At 38.5% G+C, this 21,485-nt stretch overlaps 1 protein-coding gene across 2 annotated transcripts in view; it reads right to left on the reverse strand.

Annotated features, from left to right (window-relative positions):
- The window catches only part of CPNE8 (copine 8), a 207,689-nt gene that overhangs the window by 104,281 nt on the left and 81,923 nt on the right, over window positions 1-21,485 (reverse strand). The window contains exons 7-10 of one of the 2 annotated variants that reach the window (XM_067564411.1): window positions 19,180-19,243; window positions 15,662-15,765; window positions 12,325-12,429; window positions 2,217-2,258 (exon numbers count right to left, since the gene is read on the reverse strand). In XM_067564411.1, coding sequence (XP_067420512.1) covers window positions 2,217-2,258; window positions 12,325-12,429; window positions 15,662-15,765; window positions 19,180-19,243 — 315 coding nt within the window. The remainder of the gene's footprint in view (window positions 1-2,216; window positions 2,259-12,324; window positions 12,430-15,661; window positions 15,766-19,179; window positions 19,244-21,485) is intronic. The other variant, XR_010922877.1, reaches the window with a different exon arrangement.

Raw genomic sequence — 21,485 nt, forward strand, 5'->3', positions numbered from 1 at the left:
ATAGTATTACCTGTTGTCTGTAACCTGTTGGCACACAAGTTTGGTTTTCATTTTACTATTTTGGGAATATAAGTTAGTGTTCACTTCCAGCCCAGTTTGAAACAGATAGTATGTCTGATATATGCTGGAGAAGGAAATGTGAGGGTTACTCACCCTGGGCAGTAACTGAGGCTCTTTGAGATGTGTGTCCCTGTGGATGCTCCACTTCAGGTGTCGGTGCCATCAATTGGAGATTTCTATAGCAGTGCCTGTCTGGGTCATGCATGCACAGTAGGTGTTTAGTGCCACCGTTGGCCCCTCAACCATTGTCATGGCCTGACCCCTCAGTTCCTTCTCTCCCGTGGAGCTATTATAGCTACAACTCCGAAGTAGGGGGTGGAGGAGAGTAACGGAGCACCCACAGTGACATACATTTTGAAGATCCTCAGTTACTGCCCACGGTGAGTAACCCTCTCTTCTTCTTTGAGTGCTGTCTCTGTGGGTGCTCCACTTCAGGTGACTGAAGAGCAGTGCCCCATAGTGGATTGGGGGAGATGGACTTCAGAGTGTTTAGAGTAACTGTTGTTAACACTGTGGAGCCTAACAGTGTCTCATTGTCTGAGGTCTGAGTAACTGCATAATGCTTTGCAAATGTGTGATCAGATGATCATGTCATGGCGCTTCAAATATTTGCCGGTGGTGTTGAGATTAAAAGGATTAAAAGATGTACTTTACATAAAGTACAAGCTAGTCATTATACTGTTCAAGGAGAAGGTTCAAAGACCTAGGAATCAATCAAGAATTCAGACACAGATCTGACAGATCTGGCAGTGAAAAAAATTCACTACCAAATTTCCAAATATGCTATGATGCAAGTGAAGATCACCACAATGCAGGCGAACACACAATGTGAAAGATGAAAGAAAGGGTTGGCAAAATGGAAAAAATAAATCTGGTTTTACCTCATCATTTTAAGGAGTCACCTGATCCTGTTAAATAATAAATTGGAGAGCAATGAAGAAACTATCAAAGGGCAGTAAACAGGGCTGTGCACTGAGCAATGAGACTAATAAAGAGGATTTTGAGAAGAGGCACATTTCAGTTGTGGTGACTAAGTACTAAGCATAATGTTCAGAATAAAGGCAGCATGATATTGTACTCCCTGTAAAGAGTGAAAAAGTGTGATGCAGAGTGGGTAGTATCGCAAATAAAGCAGAAGTGAACCTACTCACAACCCATTCATTGCACATCACCACCACCACATTCTCTTTAGAAAGAATCAAAGATGACATCAGAGACCTGAGCCTAGAGTGAAGGGTATAGCTGCTATTCTCAAAGTTTTTGTTAGTATCATGGAAAATGAAACAAGAAAGAGTAGGACTTTAGAGGCAAACTTCCAGCCAAGTATTGTAGCTTGCAAAGTTTGGTTTTTAAGCATGAGCTCTTAATTCTTTATTGGGGCCTCTAGCTGCTACAGTTTTATAAATAAATAATGATAGAATTGGTTGAAATTTTTTGTTCAAAAAGTTTGACAAAAGTAACTTTCATCAAAATGGAGATTTCCATGGAAAATGTCAGTTTCCAATGAATTTTTACAATTTTAGAAAACCAGAGTTTTTTTTTAGTTTTTGGCAGCCCCAAAGACTTTTGGCCAATTTTTTTTTTTTTTTTGCCTTTGGGTCTTGTTTTTAGTGAAAGATACCAGTGATGTTCTTGCCTGCTCAAACCCCAGAAGACAGCAGATAATGACACTGTGAAAGACTGACCTATCTAGAAGAAAGGTAAGCTCGTTACAGAAGGCAAACCTGAACCACAACAAATCCTTTATTTTGAAACAAGCTCAAGTGAAGAGCTCCACCGGTCCACTATGCCCATCAGAAATACTATAACCTAGGATTTACAATAACAAACAAACTTGCAGACCCAGTTTGGAATTATTACTATTAGAGAGTCGCTTCAATGTGGCAAAGTCCAAGCAGCTCTCATATCTTTTGTGAGCTTTGGAAATTATGCAAGGATTGAGCTCTTTCTACAATAATCTAAAAAGGATATTAGTTGAAGCAAGAAATTAATTATGAGGAACTGTATGCCCTTCTTGATACATATATTTAATTCTCATTAATGTCAATGGCCATTAAGTATGCATATAAAGAACAATTAACTCCTACAACTGATTTTTAAATACATAAAACCTTCACAATACACTTATACTGATCTGTAATACGGAAATATCTTACCTTCCATCTCTCTCCCAATCATACACCTCTATTTTAATTGTTCTGAAAAAAAAAACAAAAAAAAACAAACAAACAAACAAAAAAAACGATGTAAACATATTTTTAAAATGTAAGTTTTCACTAAAACACCATGCTTAATATTTGAAAACAAAATAATGCATTTTCATTAGCATCTGTTTTGAAAGATAATTTTTCCATTAAAAGCAGGAAGGTCAGATATTTTGGCTGTTTACTCAGTTTAAATGGAAAGTATTTCCTTGAGATATTTAGTTATGATTTCCCATAATTTAACATTTTTAGCCAGTCCAGCACCCTACAAATACATTTTACACCAGCCAAGATTTAATACTAAATTCATTTTAGTCCAAGTAATTTTCTTCAAATAAAAAGAGATTAAAATAAAGACAATTAATAAAAATTTCATTAAAGACAAAGTTATTCTTTTTACATGGGATTTATGGGATTGGGATAATTTCCACTTAATATGCATCTGGTGCAAGCACAAATCCTGTTAAATTACAAGATTTAAGAATGTACATTCCTTTCTATATCATCTCTCAAATGGTGATAATGCAGAAAGTTCAACAGTGAGGTGCTCCAGAGTTCCATGCTAGGATTGGTGTTGTTTAATATATCTATTAATGATTCAGAAAATGGCACAGACAGTGAGCTAGCAAAATTTGCCAAAGAGAAAAAATTATTTAGGTTAGAAAAAACTAGAGAAGACTGAGGAACTTCAGAGGGACCTAACAAAGCTATATGAATGAGCAACATAATGACATCAAATTCAGTGTTGTCAAATGTAAGGAAATGCACATTGGAAGTAATCATATGAACTACCCTACACATTTCTTGGTTCTTAATTGAAAGTTACTAACTACTCAGGAAAAAGACCTGGCTGTCATTGGGGAAAGTTCAATGAAAGCCTCCTCTAAACATACTGCAGTGGCCAAAATGGCAAACAACTTGCCCCATCCCTGCCACCTCAGAGGTGGGGAGACTGACTGTGCCAGCAGAAGAAAGAAAACCTTTGCCCCTTTAAAGAGTGCACCCCTCCTTTTTCCCTCTGTCCTCCTCATGGGCTTCAAAAGTGGGGGATCTCTGGCTGATTATGCCACTCCTTTTCTTGCTCAAACCTCTTGGCTCTTATACACTCCAGGGGAGGTTTATAAACCCTTCCCCCTGTCCAAGCTGCTATTCTGCATCCAGGATGAACAAATCCTTCCTCTTTGGGACTAAAATAGGACTAGGTTTTCCCTTTTGGGACTGTGATAGAATTACCATGTTGGCATGGGTGCTGTGGGTATTTTCACCTTCTTTTCCACATCTCAGGGGCCTGGTGGGTAGATTAGATTATACAATTCATGTTGTCACAATTTAGCAGGTGCTTTTTCAATAGGGGTCTGGTTCCCTGATAAACAGGAACTGGAAGCAGATTAGAGGAAGGCATCTCCTAAAGAAGACGGGGAATGGAGTTTTGGCTTCTAATATCTGGTACAGTGAGGATACCATCATCTCTCACGTGAGGAGAGGGCATTGGGATCCCAGCTGGAGACTATAAGTGCCCTGAAAATGGGGGTGGAAGGATAGAAGGGGGAGTAGGGGAGGGGAGGGGAGTGAGACTCAATGAGGTGGGGGAACAGCAAGCTGAGGGCTGGGAAGGAGGGCTACAGAGATTTCTATCTGCTCTTGGGCTCATTAAAGCCCCTCCTGATTCCATTCCCTGCTCCCTGACCTGATCCCGAGTCCTGCAGCAGCCACTTCAGCCCATCTGGGTCTACTCTCTCCTCCAAGCTGATGTCCCTGGCATGCATGATTTTCCATTGCAAGAGTGCTAGCTGCTCTGTTGCTCTGCTGGCCATGGTCCCAACAACAGTGTGGGGATCAGGTTAAAGGTGTGTGTGGAGGCTGAAGACAGCTCCCTCCCTCAGGTGGAGATTATGAACGGAAGGATGACCTACAATGAATGAGTTATAACTAGATGGTTTTCCAGTTGTGTTAATTAATAAAGTTAAACCATGTTCTTGGTATCTCGTCTTTCTTCCTGTGCTGTCTGGCACAACGTTAGGATATATAAATGTAATGTAAACATGATGCCATTATAATAAATCAATAGAATTCCCACCCCAGGATTACCATGTTCAGAACTGGTCACTGCGTCTCAAAAAAGTTGTAACAGAAATAGAAGGGATTCAGAGTCAGGTGACAAAAATAACTGGATACCTGAAAGATTTTCATGAGAGAAACTGAAAACATTGGAACTGGTATAAAGGGAGAATATGACAGAATCACAAAAAAATTAATAGCATGCAGAAGGCAAACCAAGTACTCCTGTTTACCATTTCTTATAATGCAAGGACCAGGGGATATTCAACATAATTGAAAACGTTTGCAAATTTTAAACCAATATGAGGGGAAACTTCTTTATACAACACATAATTAACTTGTGGATTTAGTGCCATGAGATATTACTGCTGAGACCTTTCTAGGACTAAATAAAGAATTAGACATTTATATGGATAATGGCTGTATCCAGGTATGTCAGCATAACAACAACAAAAAAAAAAAAAAAAAAAAAAAAAAAAAGATCTACAACTATTCACTAATTGACAAGATTAAGAAATAACTCCTATTAGGGATGGGTTATTCCATAATTGTAGGGAATATTTTATACTTCCCTCTGAAGAATTTGGTATTGGCTACTGTCTGACATGGGATATTGGACTAGTTTAGCAGTCTAATCCAGAATAGCAATTCTTATACTGCTATGTATTTCTTAATATTATTTATGCATGCATCCCACATGCAAAACATTGATAATGTGCTCTTTATATTTTAGGAAATTATACCGTAAAATGTTGAACTATTAGGCTCTTATCCATCCATAAGACTGTCTTCAGCAACAAGTAGATCAGCAAATGTTGAATGATGAAATAAATGAAAAGTTTCCCTACCTGTTTCCCTCCCTCCCACTCTTCATGGGTGATTGACAGACATGTAGAAATTGGGAGAAAATCCTCCTGTTTCAAGGGGTCACTGCTGCTAGCGTATACAATACTAAGGAAAATGACTTCCATAGAACTAACACACTAACAGACCTCGTTAACATCAAGCATCACTACTGATGCAAAACAAAAGCCACCAGGAGATTGTATCTTTTCTCTGATAAACAGTTTACCAGTAGTGGGAAGTTCTCTTTTCTGAAAACCTACAGTACTGAATGGAGGTGAACTAGGGACATAAGAAATATACCTACTGATTTCCCCCCTCTTTTAAAACACATTAGATTACTTAATTTTAAATTTAAATTTAAATTTAGTCCTCAAACCATTGGTTTGATGTTCTTTCCTGGAAAGGAACTCTTTCTTGGAGGTATGCTTCACAAATAGTTGAATGAATTAATGAAGAAATCAAAGCTTTGGAAGCTGTTTTGCCTTTCTGTTCTGTTTTAAAACAGGCAATGAGGGGATCAGGTGGTCTGGATGTTCTCTCTTCCAAGTAAAATTTAAGGACTTTAGACTGCATCATTTAATACATTTTAATTTTTTTTATTTTTTTTAATTTATTTTACATATTTCAGGTTCAAGGAGAAGGAAGTGAAGGATGCCCCCTGATTAATGTGAAAGTTACTCTTCTTTAGAATAAGATGGGAACATTTTGTTACACTGGAGAAAAATTATGAAAATTAGAATTAACACTTGAAAGGGAAATACACCTGTGGAGTTTATCATAAAAAGTAGCACATCACAAAGAGACTGCTATTCTAGCTGTTGGTTACTTGACTTCAAGATTTGAGAGGAGTGCTAGTTACAGAGCCAAATGCCTCTTAGCACTTCAGGCACATACCATGCCACAGTGATAGATAGCTGAAAATTGTCATGATAGATCAGTTCCTGAGACAAAAGGTTGTCCGCAAGGATTCTCCATGGTCCAAAGAGTCAGGTACACAAGCCAGACTCCTGGAGACCAACTTGGGGCAATTTTCTTGGGAATAAGGATTGAAAGAGGGTAGTGTTGGGATTTTTAAAAAGTAACAGATAACTTGTCTATGCCTTTTAACGTGGTTCCATTTATCTGCTGGAGAATAGTTACACCATGCAATTGTGGGAAATAGCCAAATCTCTCATGAGTTCTCTACACCCTAAAAATTAGGGGACATATGTGAAAAAGGCTCCTCCATGGCTTTAGGTACATGGTGGAAAGACTCAGCCAGTCTGTAATAATGTTTATTTGTCCAACTATGTGAATGACTGAGTGCTAAAAGTTTCTTTTCTGCCCATTTCAGGATGGGTAACTCTTCTTTGAGCAGGGCAACATACTCTCCCCAAAGGGTTTCATAATGAAAAGGCTGTCTGTTGATCTTTAATTTTATACATTTCACATGAGATGTGCAAGAGATATTTAAATGTGTCTTGAAAATCTATAGATTCTGAAAGTTCACGCTGGTGTACAACTGCTATTATATTTCAAAGGGATTCCATTTAAGTTTCTTGTATTCTAAAATACAATGATATTCTAAATATACTCAAAGCGACACCAGACCCTGGGGAACAACAGATTCAAAACCTGCAGACTTATCTCCACTGCTACAATGATCAACACCTCTCACAACACACTGTTCAAGGTTCATGGGTCCTACACATGCCTATCACAACATAATGTATACCTCATCTAGTGCACTAAATGCTCCCAAACAATGATGTGGGTGAAACCAGACTATTACTACGCTCTAGAATGAACTCACACAGGAAAATGATAAAAAACAAAAACCACCCTATCATCTGAAGATGAACACTCTTCTCAACGTGATCACTCTATATCAGACCTATCAGTCTGCATCCTTAAAGAAAACCTGCACAACACTTTCAGAAGATGAGCCTGGAAGCTTAAATTCATAACCCTGCTAGACACTAAAAATCATGGACTGAACAGAAACACTAGATTTATGGCTTATTACAACAATATATAACCCACTAATCCCATCTTTTTATCCTATGACTGCAGAGGTGTTAAACGGGCCAATCTATCTTGAATGGTCCCTTACAATATACTCTAACAATTTATGCTAAACAATTTGTTCCACCTTGCACATAGCTGTGGTACCTTTCCCAGACCTGACAAAGAGCTTTGTGTAGCTCAAAGGCTTGTCTCTCTCAACAACAGAAGTTGTTCCAAAAAAAGATATTACCTCACCCACCTTGTCTCTCTCATATTCTATAAAGCAGGTTTAGTCATTTGAGATCTAAGATTGCTCTGAGGCCTCCTGAACACTTCAGTACTAGAAAAAGCAGAAAACAAGTGCCTTTGGCTAGCTGCTCTGAAGAGACAGAAAAAAACAAATATCTCAGAGATGTTATATAAATTGATTTACAGCATCTCTTTTTGCAATTATTGGAAAGATAAGGTACATTTAAAAAGCTTGAGAAAATGAGGCAAATTCTATATAGCAACTGCTTGACACCGTACAAAGAACACATTTTTTCGTTTTAGATTTTTCACTCTGAGAAAACAGGTAATTTTTCCCCTCAAATGAATGAGGTGTATTGGGGAAGATCTTCAGGTATTTGGATGTACAGTGATAGATCTTCTCCTGACCCTTGGTATCTATTGTAGCTTCATGAGCCATAAAATTTGGTAAGACTGATAAGATCTGAAAATGCTTTTTGTTTTTTTAAGCATAACTGGATTGAGTTTGGGAATGTGTATTGTCTTCACCACCATGAAGGAAAGCTTTCAAATTAGGAAAAAACTGTAAATTATTTATTTAGGCCATCACCAAGTATACATCTTTTTTCTGTAATGAAACATGGTGACCACAGGCAAAGTCAGAGAAGTCTGAGAGTCACTGCTCCACAAGCCATAGATTTAGCACATCACCTTAAAAAGAATTCAAAGTAGCATTGGCTAGAAAAATCAGTAGATATAATGGCACAACCCAGATTCTTTGCTATAGTTTTTTAAAATTCTCATTTGGAAAACTAAAGCCTTTTCAACATTCCTTACCCAAATGGCAACATCTTTAGTGAGAAAAGATTCACAGATCTGCCTTCAAGCCCTTGGCACCTGCATCAAACAAACACCTCCTTTAAAGTGCTTTCATCTTCCTGTCTTACAGGTCAGATAAAGAAGTTGTTCCCTTTAAGTGACTATATAATTTCTTAGAGCCCTCTGAAATATGGGAATTCATAAAGAGTTTCATAAGGAGATTCAAAAATTCCACTTATCCTTTGGGAGCTTTACATAATTTATTAAACACCTTTGTCAGCTAAGATATATTGCCAGGGCCCTTTTCAAATACAACTGATTCTTTTTGTCCTCTGCTTTGGAATACATGGGGACAAGTCTTTCATTTTTGTAATTATTAGGAAGAACTTTTTCCTTTACTACAGTAAGTAGTGCAATATATTGAGACAAGAACCTTGAGCTCTATTCTGCTTGTGTCCTCAATATTAAAAATACTCAGGTAGGTGTCTTCAGTGTACAGTTCCAAGAAGTATGATTTAAAAATTTCCCCTTCTTCCTCAAAAACCTTGGGTCAATTAGGCTTGGATTTCTTGGTATCCTTTAGAGAGAGAGAAAGGTTTGCTAGGCTTATCATCATAAAAGTATGATTCTCAGTTCTTGGTGAATGAGAGTGCTTTTTACTCTTATGCTGCTTAGTACTCACTACTCAGAGTAGACCGAGTGACAAATTCCTGTGTATTTGCTGCATATGTTTTTCGTGTCCATTGAAGCCTTGCTGAGATGTCCCAACAGCTCCAGATACAAGATTGCAACAGGGAAGCAGGGACCCTATAAATGGGCTGAGAGGGGCCAGTTGCAATTGCAGCAATGTCTCTGTGCACCTAGCAAACATTGGTAGTCACAATGAGAGGTAATCAACATGGAGCGTTATACTTTTTTTTCTTGTGGGCCATGCTGAATTTAATGTGCAGTATGCCTATTTGTAAGACGTTTTGGAGATACCAAACATTTCTAGACTCTGTGCCCAGTTGGGTCTCCAGGTGGTCTGACTTCTATGTACTTCAGGCGCACAGGTCATATATACATGGCAGCTGGACACTGCAGACAAAAGACATTTGATAAAAGATCTTATTTTTCTGAGACTTTTTCCCAGCATCTTTTTAAATACAAGTTCCTTCTCTGAGGAAAGTACTGCATCAGAATTTGCTTCTTGCTGAAGAAGAGCAGAAACTAGTTTCTGTGTGCAATAGCAGCAGTGACTCCTTTTAATGGAGAGAGGATGATTTATTAGTCTGGTGAAAAGTTCCAGAGGGGTCGCTGTATTAGTCTGCATATAGCAAAAAACAATGAGAGTCCTGTAGCACTTTAAAGACTAACAAATTTAATTTCTGCAGGCATAAGCCTTCATGGGCTGTAACCCACTTTGTCAGATGTAAGGAAGAGAAATCACATAGGAGGTATATATATATATATATATACATATCCAAAGGTAAGTAACAACAATGGGGACGGTAGATAAAAGCAAAGTCCATTCAGTTAGAGTAGTTGAGGCCTATTCACAAACATTGATTAGGAGGTGAGAATCTGTGAACTGTGACAATTACTTCTTGTAATGAGATAACCATTCCAAGTCCGGATTCAGACCCAGTTTGATTGTGTCAAGTTTGCAGATGATTTCTAGCTCAGCAGTTTCTCTTTGAAGTCTGTTTGTGAAGTTTTTTTTGTAGAAGTATGGCAACTTTCAAGTCAGTGACAGTGTGTCCTGGGAGATTGAAGTGTTCTCCAACTGGTTAATGGCTGTTATTTTTTATGTCTGATTTGTGTCCATTTATTCTTTTGCATAGTGACAGTCAGGTTTGGCCAATGTACATGGCAGAGGGGCATTGCTGGCACATGATGGCATATATTACATTAGTAGATGTGCAGGTGAATGAGCCCCTATTGGTGTGGCTGATGTGGTTAGGATCAGTGATGGTGTCACTAGAGTCAATGTGTGGGCAGAGCTGCAACGGGGTTTGTTGCAGGGGTAGGTTCCTGGGTTGGTCTTGTAGGGTGCATGGTTATTGGTGAGTATTTGCTTCAGGTTGGGGGGCTGTCTGTAGGCAAGGATAGGTCTGCCTCCCACAGCTTGAGTGAGTGAGGGATCATCTGCTAGGATAGGTTGCAGATCCTTAATGATGTGTTGGAGAGTTTTTAACTGGGGACTGTAGGTGATGGCCAGTGGTGTTCTGTTGTTTTCTTTGTTGGGTCTATTCTATAGTAGGTGACTTCTGGGTACCCGTCTGGGTCTGTCAATTTGTTTCTTCACCTCTCCAGGTGGTATTGTAGTTTTAAGAATGTTTTATGGAGATCTTGTAGGTGTTTGTCTCTGTCTGAGGGATCAGAGCAAATCCGGTTGTACCAGCCACACCATAAGGGGCTCATTCACCTGCACTGATGATACTTGCTACATGATTAGTGTTTTTGTCTTGTTCATTTATTTGAAATGCCTATTTGATGTGACTTATCTCCTAGCTAAAAGGAACTTTGTTCACATCTAAGTAAAGGATTCAGATAAATATTTTTAAAATTTAACCAATGTTTTGAACTAATTTTATGTCTTCTAAAATGAAGATTAAATAATCAACCAAAAATTAAGTAGCAGCATTAATCACAGGAGTTACTCATACAAGAATTTGTAAGGTAAAAGAAAATTATCTCAGCATATAGAACTCAGTCTTTATCTTACTGTGACACACTGTATAACAAACCACCATACTGTAAACCACATAATCATCATTTCTGTACAGTTGTAATAATTCATATTAAGCATACTATGTAAGATATCTAATGAAAAGTCATAATATACTAAAACCCATTGTGCTGTCACAATATGCATATTGCTAGTATGTATCAAGTTATAGGATTTTGCTGTTATTAGAATATGTTATAAGCTTGCTAGTAACAGCAGAGAAGACACCTCCAACCAGGAGGGACTCAGTAGCCATCAATCAACAAAGGAGTTGTAAACAACAGATTTACAATACAATAACTGTTGCACAAGATTATTCAATAGAGTTTGCTCAACTCTATGACTCACTCGCATTGCGGGAGAGGGGGGGAAGGATTAAGCAACCTAGTGACTCAGCAGAGCCCACCTGGACATGCCTGGATTAATATCTACAGGCCACATGGTCAACAGATATAAAATAAGAGGCCCAGGAATGCAGCCTCTGTTCTTCTCCCTCCCGCACCCCCAAGAATGCTGTAAGAGAGAGAGGCCTGGTCTACACTGCTGCGCTGTGTCGACATGAAATTCGCTAGTTAAGTAACTAGTGTATCTCACATAGACGTACTTACGCATATGCAGCATGATGCCTTCATGACGCTACGTCGACGGAAGATGATCTCCCGTCAACGCTCCCTTCTGCCTTTCAGGGAGGTGGACTAATTGAGTTGACAGGAGAAAGCTCTCCCATCAACTGAGCGGGTCTACACAGACCTGCTCAATCGATGCTGCTGCGTTGATGCACGCTGCCATGGCAATGTAGACATGCCAAGAGACTTCAGCTGGAGACTGGTCCCGAGCTGTAGGAGATAACCTATGTATTGAGAGAACGGGAACATCCAAGTGGGATGAGAAAACTGCTTAATCTAGATACTGCCTAGTGTTAAAAGCTTAAGATTTACACTGTGTTTATCTTTATTTTCTTTGGTACCAATCTCTAAAGTCCACCTTTTTGTAGTTATATTTTCAACTAAAACAGCGTGTTTCAGTGAAGTGTTTGGAAAAATTGCAGCTCAGTTAACAAAAGTTGGTGTATGTCTTCTCCACAATGAGGGGTGGGTGAACCGGTGATAAACTTACTGGTCAGACTTCTGACCAGGGCAGGACAGGGCAACTTCGGGGTGCAGGGCAAGGAGCTGGGGACGAACTGGCTGGTACCTTTTTCTATGGGATTCGTGAATGGCTCTGGGAGCATTCATGCAATCTAGCTGGGTGTGTGGCTTCACATGCTATTGGGTTAGTGATAACAACACCTGGAAGGGGGTTTGCTGCTTGTCACTAGCAAAGCATTGTGAAGAACAGCCCCGTTTGAAGAGTTAAGGGGGCACAGTGGTACCTCAGTCCCAGGTTATACCCTGGGGAATCCATCACACTTACCTGTCATAGTCTCCATTACACAGTGCTCTGACAGAGATCTTGAATGCCTGCCACACTGGATTTAGTGTATTTTTTACAACTTCTGTCTTGTGACAGATTGTAAAACTGAAAAAGGAAAAAAAAAAAAAAAAAAAAAAAAAAAAGGGTTTTTTTACTTTCGTGTTATCAAATGTGGAGTCACAAATCTGCAGAAGTATTCAATAATCTCTTTACTGCTCTACCTCAGTATTTAAATAATTTAATTCTAAAGATAGTATGTCCAAATACAATCAAAGACAGAAGTACGATGAAGTGTAAGACTAGGAACATTTTACCTAATTGGAAAACGGTGGACTTTAGAATTTATAAACTTGCAGTTGTGCCAGTTCATAACTGCTGTGTTCATTTTAACACTGCTATTTGGTTCTATAAAGGTCAGAATTCACAGAAGGTGAGTTGGGTCCTTGTTATCCTTTGACTGTTTGCACAGGGAACAACTCGAGTTATTTTTCTGGACTTGGACAGACCTACTTGAGAGAAATCCTAAGGACCCTTGCACACATTACCTAGCTCTATAATAATTTATATGGAACTGTTTTTCTGACCCAGCTCATGTGATTCTATACATCCAGAAAAAGTTGCATATGTGGTCACTGACACCCACTGGACACACGCAGAGAACCTCCTTTTAGAAAGTTCAAACCTTAAAACCACATCCACTGAAGGATAGCAAGTTTTAGTAATCTGACCATTATCTGAGAACAGCTGCAGGATACATAAATTGAAGCAAGCAGAAGGAACTATACAGAAATAGGACACTTAGAATGTCGAACAGACCCAGAAGTTGGTTAAAAGGAACAGTGAATTAAATTGACTTCAAAACTTGTTTCACAGCTTGCATCACTTTGTTTTGTTCTCACTATGGATAGGAAATATCTGTCCAGATTGGCATGGAAGGGAATCCCAGGTGGACTATTCTGTCTATTGGAATCAGAAAAAATTTAATGGAATGCACAACTACTGTAACCTATGGAACAGGAATAACATTTGGATCTAGGTGTTCTGCAAAATTTTTTCTCAGGCCAGTTAATCATACAAGTAGAGAACTTCAGTCCTAAATCCTTATCTCAGAAAAGGATTTCCAAACTACAGATAGGAAAATATTTATTCCATTAAAAAAAAAAACAATCAAAATCTGAACAAAAATTGTGGAACATGGTAAACTTCATGTGCAATCACTGTGCCCTTATCACTTCTCATCCCCCACTTCTGTAAACTTATTGTAAACTGTAGACTTTAAACTTATTGAGGCAGAGACTGAGTAGTCATACTTGTTTGAGCAGTGTCCAGCCGCTGTTGTTGCTATGTAAATAATAATCATTTGCTTCTGGAGACAGGTTGCAGCAACAGATATCCACAGATGTCAAGTTTTATTCTGCTCCATGTAACTTTCTTGACAGTGGGAAATAGTCAATGATACCCCATTCAGGGTCCACTTGTGTATTAATTCCCAAAATATTTGTTTAGAGATATTAATTTTTAAAATAAATGATCTTTTAGCACTCTTCAGGCTTAGTGCTTGGTTTCCAGCCCAGGCTCAATTAGACAAGCCCCTCTGAACTGGCCCCTATGCAATCTCTGCTACTTCCTCATAAGTTCCACACTTAAGCTCACAGATGCAATGTCCGATAGTCACACCCTGTTCCAATGACTGTGTCCTGGCTTCTGCTGCAGCCTGTCTGTATGTGGTTCCTTTGGGCTTTCTCCCTATTTATGGTTTCCCTGCTGCTCCTGGCTCCCAAGCTGCTGTTATTTTCCCAAGAACCAGATCATCTCCTGGGGCCAGGGTCTTTCCTTCTATCTGATCAGGGGAAGGGGATGTGCAAGGTTGAGAGGGCTGATGAGAATGATAGTTCATCAAAATCCTTTCCTAAGCTCCACAGACCCTACCTTTTATCCTTGCTATTATTGTGACGGAACCCCTGAAGATCTGCACCAAGCTGGGAAGGACTGATCCAGCTTCTCAAAGGAGCTCTAAAGTGCTGCTCCTTGACTCCCATGATAATCAGATTTAGGAGGCAAGTTCGGTTGCCAACTCTGATGTACAAAAAAGCAGGACAACTGGGATGATCCTTAGCCCATAAAACTGGACAGCTGGGTGTGTGCACTGAGCACCGTACAAATTTCTCAAGACAGCTACCTCAAAAAAGGGATGATCCTGGGAAAACCTGGACAGGTGACAACCCTAGGGACCAGTAGGGAATTAAAGGCTCATTGCTGTCACTCTCAACAGGATACAAAGGCAGTTATTCCCACCACTGGTGGGGTGTGGTTCTCATAGACAGGGTTCACCCACATTTACCAGCACTCAGGAGGTTCCCCACGGAAGGACTATTGACTGCCTGAATGCATCAATGGAAGGGGGAGGACAGAGAGGCCTGCAAATTTTCAATAGAGCCCCAAGTACTTCCCTGCTGCAGTTTAAAATCTTCAGCAGTTGAGCTGTTTCAGCAAACTGCTTCAGAGAGGCATGGCATTTGGTGACAGCAACTTATGTAGAATGGCTTATGCTCCAGAATTTGCCAATAAGGCTACTTCCCTATGGAACTCATCATCAGGCATGGCTAGCCATTGGACTGCTACACTCCTGTATATGAAAATGAGCAGTTTCCCAGAAAAGAAGACTCTATGAAACAGGTTAAACCAATTGCTAGTAGAGCCACATAAGCAGTCCATGGACCAGGAATTAGTAGATCAGATATTTCTTAAGTGGAACACAACCAGAGATAAATCTAATTTAGTGACTGAAGCATAAATGTAGAAGACAGATGCATCGGAAAAATATTTATGTACTGAGAGGTTTTAAAATTATGTTCGTAGTCTTCTTCCTTCAGGACTCTAATGAAAAGGTAAAATATTTCTCCAAACAATCAATCTTTGTGCATTTATATATTCTTCCCAGATATATTTTTCTTCTAGAATTCTATTAAAATTTAAGATCTGCCACAATATTTGTTTTCCAAAATAATAGACTCCATGCCATTTAGATTTTTCATAGCACTCTAGGTTTACTCATAAACCCATCTTTAAAATTCCTTAGTTACATTATTTTAACTGTTTGTTAAAATGATGGTCTTATTTCTATACTGCCATAATATTATCTATTTTAGGTAAATGAATTTGTTAAAATAGTAAACTATACTTCAAGCAAATGTTGTTAGGAGGTTACAGAATGAACTAGAACTTGCAGTCTGACAAACATCAACAAAACGTAGTAACTGTGTATTATAACTACCATCATAAGTTATCCTTAGTTACATTCCCTATTGTTTTTATAGTTTTGTTGCTAAGCATCTACCTGCCATCTTCATTGCTTCGATAAAATACTAAGAAAGGGTCAGATTTCCCAAAGAAGTCCTTCTTGTCTAACTTGTTTGCACAAAACTGCATAAGTACAGATTCCTAAAAAAACAAATTAAGACACAAGTCATACACAGCATGTCATTTTCAAAAATAAAGTACAAACAATAGAACAAAACAAAGTAGTTAAGTGTTAAATAATAAATGAAGACTACTCACTTTCAAGATAACTCTGCACATTCACATTCCTGGGATATGCCGACAGTGCAGCATGGCTCAGTGAAACCTTCTAGAAGCAGTGCTCTTTGAAGTGCTCTCAAGCCCCCTTTGGCTCCAAGCATTTGGAAGGTAGGACTATGATAGGGAGACATGGCATGGTGCACCAAATGTCTCAGTTCCTTCCATCATCTTCTTGGGTCCAAAGTTGAAATTAGGACTCTGAGGAAGAGGTGAAGGTGGATGGGGTGTGTGAATATGCAGAGTTCATCTAGAAGAATTCTTGTTACAGGCAAGTAACCTTCATTTCTTCTTTGAGTGGCCTCTGCACTTTCCTACTCTTAGGACACCTGGATACGCAGAACTCCTGTCTCTAGATAGTAGGACATGGATTCCTAGTTAAATAGAAACAGTAATACTGCTTCACCAAACTGTGTATCTGATCTAGATGCCAGATCTAAGGAATAACATTTCAGAGGTTATGAAATAGAGAGCCACATGGCAAGTCACAAACCTGCTGCTCACAAACAGGGAAGATTTGGTAGGAGAAATAAAAGTGGGTGATAACCTGGGTAGCAGTGACCATGAAATATTTAGAGTTCAGGATCCTGACAAAAGGAAGAAAGGAGAACAGCAGGACATGAACCCTGAACTTCAGAAAAGCAGACTTTGACTCACTCAGGTAGCTGATGGGCAGGATCCCTTGGGAGGTTAATATAAGGGGGAAAGGAATCCAAAATAGCTGGCTGTATTTTAAAGAAACCTTATTGAGGATGCAGGAACAAACCATCCTGATGTGCAGAAAGAACAGCAAATATGGCAGGCGACCAATTTGGCTTAACAAAGGAAGTCTTCCGTGATCTTAAACACAAAAAGGAAGCTTACAAGTAGAAGCTTGGTCAGATGACTAGGAAGGAGTATAAAAATACTGCTCGAGCATGCAGAAGTGAAATCAGAAAGGCCAAATCACAACTGAAGTTGCAGCTAGCAAGGGACATGAAGGGTAACAAGAAGGGTTTCTTCAGGTATGCTAGCAACAAGAAAGCCAGGGAAAGTATCGCCCCTTACAGAATCAGGGAGGCAACCTAGTGATAGATGATGTGGAAAAAGCTGAAGTACTCAATGCTTTTTTTGCCTCTGTCTTCACAGACAAGGTCAGCTCCCAGACTACTGCACTAGGCTGCACAGAATGGGGAGGAGATGAGCACCCTCAATGTTGAATGAACAGGTTAAGACTATTTAGAAATGCTGGACATACACAAGTCCATGAGGCTGGATGCAATGCATCTGAGGGTGCTGAGAGAGTTGGCTGATGTGATTGCAGAGCCATTGGTCATTATCTTTGAAAACTCGTGGTGACTGGGGAAGGTCCCTGATGAATGGAAAAAGCCAAATATGTTGCTCATCTTCAAAAAAGGGAAGAAGACAGAACTGGGGAACTACTACAGACCAGTCAGCCTCACCTCAGTCCCCAGAAAAATCATGGAGCAGGTCCTCAAAGAATCCATTTTGAGGCACCCAAAGAAGGAAAAATGGCAGGGCAAGAAGCACACCTCTTGAACCATGGCTTGTCTTTAATTTTCACATATCAAAACCAAGGACCTGTGCAGGGTTCTAAGATCTTAGTCAAAAAAGAACTAAAAACTAACTTAACTAATGAAGGTAGGGGCACTGGGAATGATCCATTCCAGTGAATCTGGTTTCAAGAACCTAAGGGGGTTCCTAGTTCATTTGCTATCACAGTTGGAAGGAACTGAGGTGAATGGAATGTCACACCTTCTTTTATGGCCCCCACCGTTCAAATGACCAAAGTCATGAGGAGAAAGGCAGAGTGCACAAGAGCATTCCTACAGACATTGCTACTAGTAGGTACCCTCAGTCCAAGCTGCAGTGTTGGCACATCTTAAGAGTATCAATGTGCAGAGGACTCTTGAAAAAGAAGTTAGGCATTACATTGTACCCATTACATTGTACCCTGAAGGTCACTAGATTTGGAATCTGTTTGGCTGCCAAAGGCAATGAATAGTCTTATAATTATTTATATTTTAGGGCAATATGCAATTTAAAATAGATTCTGCTGTGCAGTGGGGCATACAAGTCTCAGTAAATTAGAAATAAGGCACAGGATTTAGGTTCTTTTATATTTTAAATATTTTATTAACAGAAAATAGAACATAAAAATAGTTATGGTAAGTTCTCAGGATATAGCACATTGGATACATCAGTAAAGATACAAACAAGTTACTATTGCAAAAATGAGAAAAAAAAATGAGATACATTCTAACCCAGTAAAACAGTCAAAAATTAAATAAAACATTTAGCATGAAACTAACAATTACTATAAATTAAAGCCCTTAACAAATCCCTTCAAGCCTCTATATACTCCTGCCTGTTTATTTTTTTATCTAATTTCATTCTACTTCTTTATTTGCTTATTATGCTTCTTACCAAATACCTTGCTTTATTGATACCTATATTTAGTTACTGCTTTCTTGACTTTGCACCTTCTCTCATGGTACCTCTTACACTTAGTAAAATATCTCACTTTTTGTCCAATAAATGCCATCTTTCTACTTATTAGTCTCCTCAAAACTCTCTTCAGGAATCAATCATACCTTGTCATCCTCACCAATAATCTCTCCTCATTCTCCTCTTCCTTCCCTGTTTTCCTATGGCTTTTTCTGTGTTGTCATCGGTTCCACATTTAGGCACCCACCAGTACCACTGGGTTGGGACAATCTTTTTTAAAAAATTTAAATTTAGCCCCCTTTTTGGAGCTATTCCTTTTTATATCAGATATTATTTATTCCAATAGACTTTTTAGAATTTTTTTTTGCCACACATTAAGTATAAAATAGACAAACTTTGAATTACAAGGCTAAATCTCCAAAGTTTTTACTTGCTGCTGTTCTTGCTACTCATTTTTATCTTTCAAAATCTCATAATGGACATATAACCCCATAACTCACATAATTACATCATTACTAGCATTTGAGATTAAGACACTATGAAGAGAGTCATATTAATTCGGGGTAGGTTTAAAAAGGGACCATATGAACGTCTGTGTACTCCAAATTGTTCTTTATTTCAATCTCTGCCATTCAAATTAACAGTAACAGAAGAGAACAATTAAGTGAAGCAATAAATAATATACTGCTATAGGATTTCATACAAAGGTAATTGTGTCCCTATTTCTTATATCCGATTTGTAAACTGCATCTTTAAAAAGCTGGTCTAATATCAGATCAAATTAGTACCAGAAAAATAAATTGTTAAGAAACAATGTAAACATTCACTTACCCTGCAACAGTTCAGTTCCTCTGCTGTCAGTATGATTGTTCCACATTTCTTCCCTGGAATTCCTCTGCAAACAAACAAAGATATACCTCAGAATGAGTTAATACCATTTAGCAAAAGATGAAAGAAGGTTAAAAAAATACTTCACAGGGCAGCAGCCAAAATTCCACAGACATGATTTTAAGTGTCTTATCATAAAGGAAATCTTGGATAGTTTGTATATAGTGGCTAGGAGGTATAAATTCATAAATTAATATCCTCCATGAAACAGGCTATTGATAACTCAAGCTGAACATTAGAATGTGCCATTGCTGGTCAGACTACTGAAAGAGGACTTGGTTTTCTTGTATTTTAAATCATATTATTGGTACCCTGAAACACAGATGTTTACTTTTCTCCTAACTGTGCTGTGCAAGGATTGGGGTTAAAGACAATGAACAAGGCTTAGAGAAAGTGAGAAAGTGTCTTGGGAATGTGGTAAATGGGTTATGTATTCCTTTATTTATTTGATAAACTAATTACGTTTAAAGCTATAAATTAGGACAGAGAGAGAAAAAGTCTTCAGATGGAATAGGATGGTCATTTAAAATCTTTCATCTTCTAAGCAAAATAAAAGAGCCTCTGAGAAGTTGGAAGAAACTGCAATTTAATAACTTTTAAAAGGTGTACTGTTTCATGAGAAATTTGTTTGTCAAGGGACAAGTAAACTATCATATACTATTCCATGAAACTACTTACAACAAGATCTTAAGTTAGGCTTAAAGAAAAACCTTGTTTTGAGGGGACAAATATAAGTCCCATTTCCTTTCTGCAATGGTGGCAGAGGAACTGAAGCAGTTGGGGGGTAAATCCTCTTATTAGAGTATGGCAATGACATCACTTTTGCATGGGAACTCCCATGCATCTCCAAACTTCTCAAGGTAGTTCTGCAGTTTGACATCAGGTGCACCATATCCAACAAGTGGGACTGTCCCTATAATATGTCATCTGTTATACGGAAAAGGTAATTTAAAAGTGTCTTACAATGTTAAAGTTTGATTAAAACCAGTTTTCATAATCCTCTCCTGTAAAATGAGCTCTCTAAGCAGTATGAGTATAACTAAACAGTCTTTGAAGAAAAGGAAATTTTTAAAAAGTAAACCTTTAAACACACAGACCTTAAAGTATCTTTTCATGCCATGTGATAACTTTTAAGACAAGAAGTTCTTTATCCCAATGAAAAACTGGAAATTTGCCCTTTCCGGTGCCTCACACAGTACCCAATTCTAACGGTATTAGCTCAAGGAGGCATCTGATCTTAAATTTATCATCCATTCGGGGCTGAAAATTGTCCATCCTGGGCCATATACCAGTGTAGTTTTGGAGTGTGAATTCCATGTTTGAGAGAAAAGAGACTAATTCTCTCTGGCACAGGCAACACACACACCCACTCACTCACTCTCCCTCTGCTATATAACTGTACCAGTTCTAAAACATTATTTAACAAAAAAATGTTTTTATCAAAATTAATTAGCTCCTTGTAAAATCTAAAACCAAATTATTTTCCCCTCAGCGTTTTCATTAACCAAGTTTCTCTCTAAAATGATTTTTTTTATTTCTTGTTAATAAATGTGTCACATCATAAACAAAGTCTGAATTAAAATTAGGGATTTGTTTATAGATTTTGTACTCTAATTATCAAGAAATCAAACTGTTCCATTTTAAAGAAAGTCATCCTAATGAAATCAGACTATTTCTGTTACTACCAAAAGTAGAACAAAAATGACATGTTTATCTAAAATTAATGAGGGAGGCAAAAACAAGATGTTTGCTATAATGATATATAATAATAATCTAATATACTCATTTTTACACCAGAGCAGCAATTTCAAATAACAATCGCTTACTGTATATATTTAAAATATCTAATAAGTAGTAAAGGGTTCTGATTCTTGGAACATATCATCTTGCAGGATTCTCACTCCTGGGTTTCAGCATCTACGTCTGGTATAAGTGAAACTCCATGAGCTCTTAAGTACTTTTGTCTCTTAAGGGTGTGAGCCAACCTCTGTCTCCACACACTTCTTCGCTGAACCTACAGCTAGCTACTAACTAGCTTGAACATTACGATTAGTTTGTGACTGACTGTGACACGTCCCGTGCCCAGGGTAACCACCTGAAAATGCCAAGGGCAGGGCAGGCTGTAAAAAGGGAGCAGATTCTCCCAGCATTGGTGGGTGGCACTGAAGCCAGACTTCCCAACCAGCCACAAACTGCGCTTCTGAATCCCCACAGAAGCCAGTATACAAATACACACAGCCCCCTTTACT

The sequence above is a fragment of the Emydura macquarii genome, unplaced genomic scaffold (assembly GCF_026122565.2).
Source record: "Emydura macquarii macquarii isolate MOO-44397 ecotype Brisbane River unplaced genomic scaffold, CSIRO-AGI_Emac_v2 contig_2636, whole genome shotgun sequence".
Classification (NCBI taxonomy): domain Eukaryota; kingdom Metazoa; phylum Chordata; order Testudines; family Chelidae; genus Emydura; species Emydura macquarii.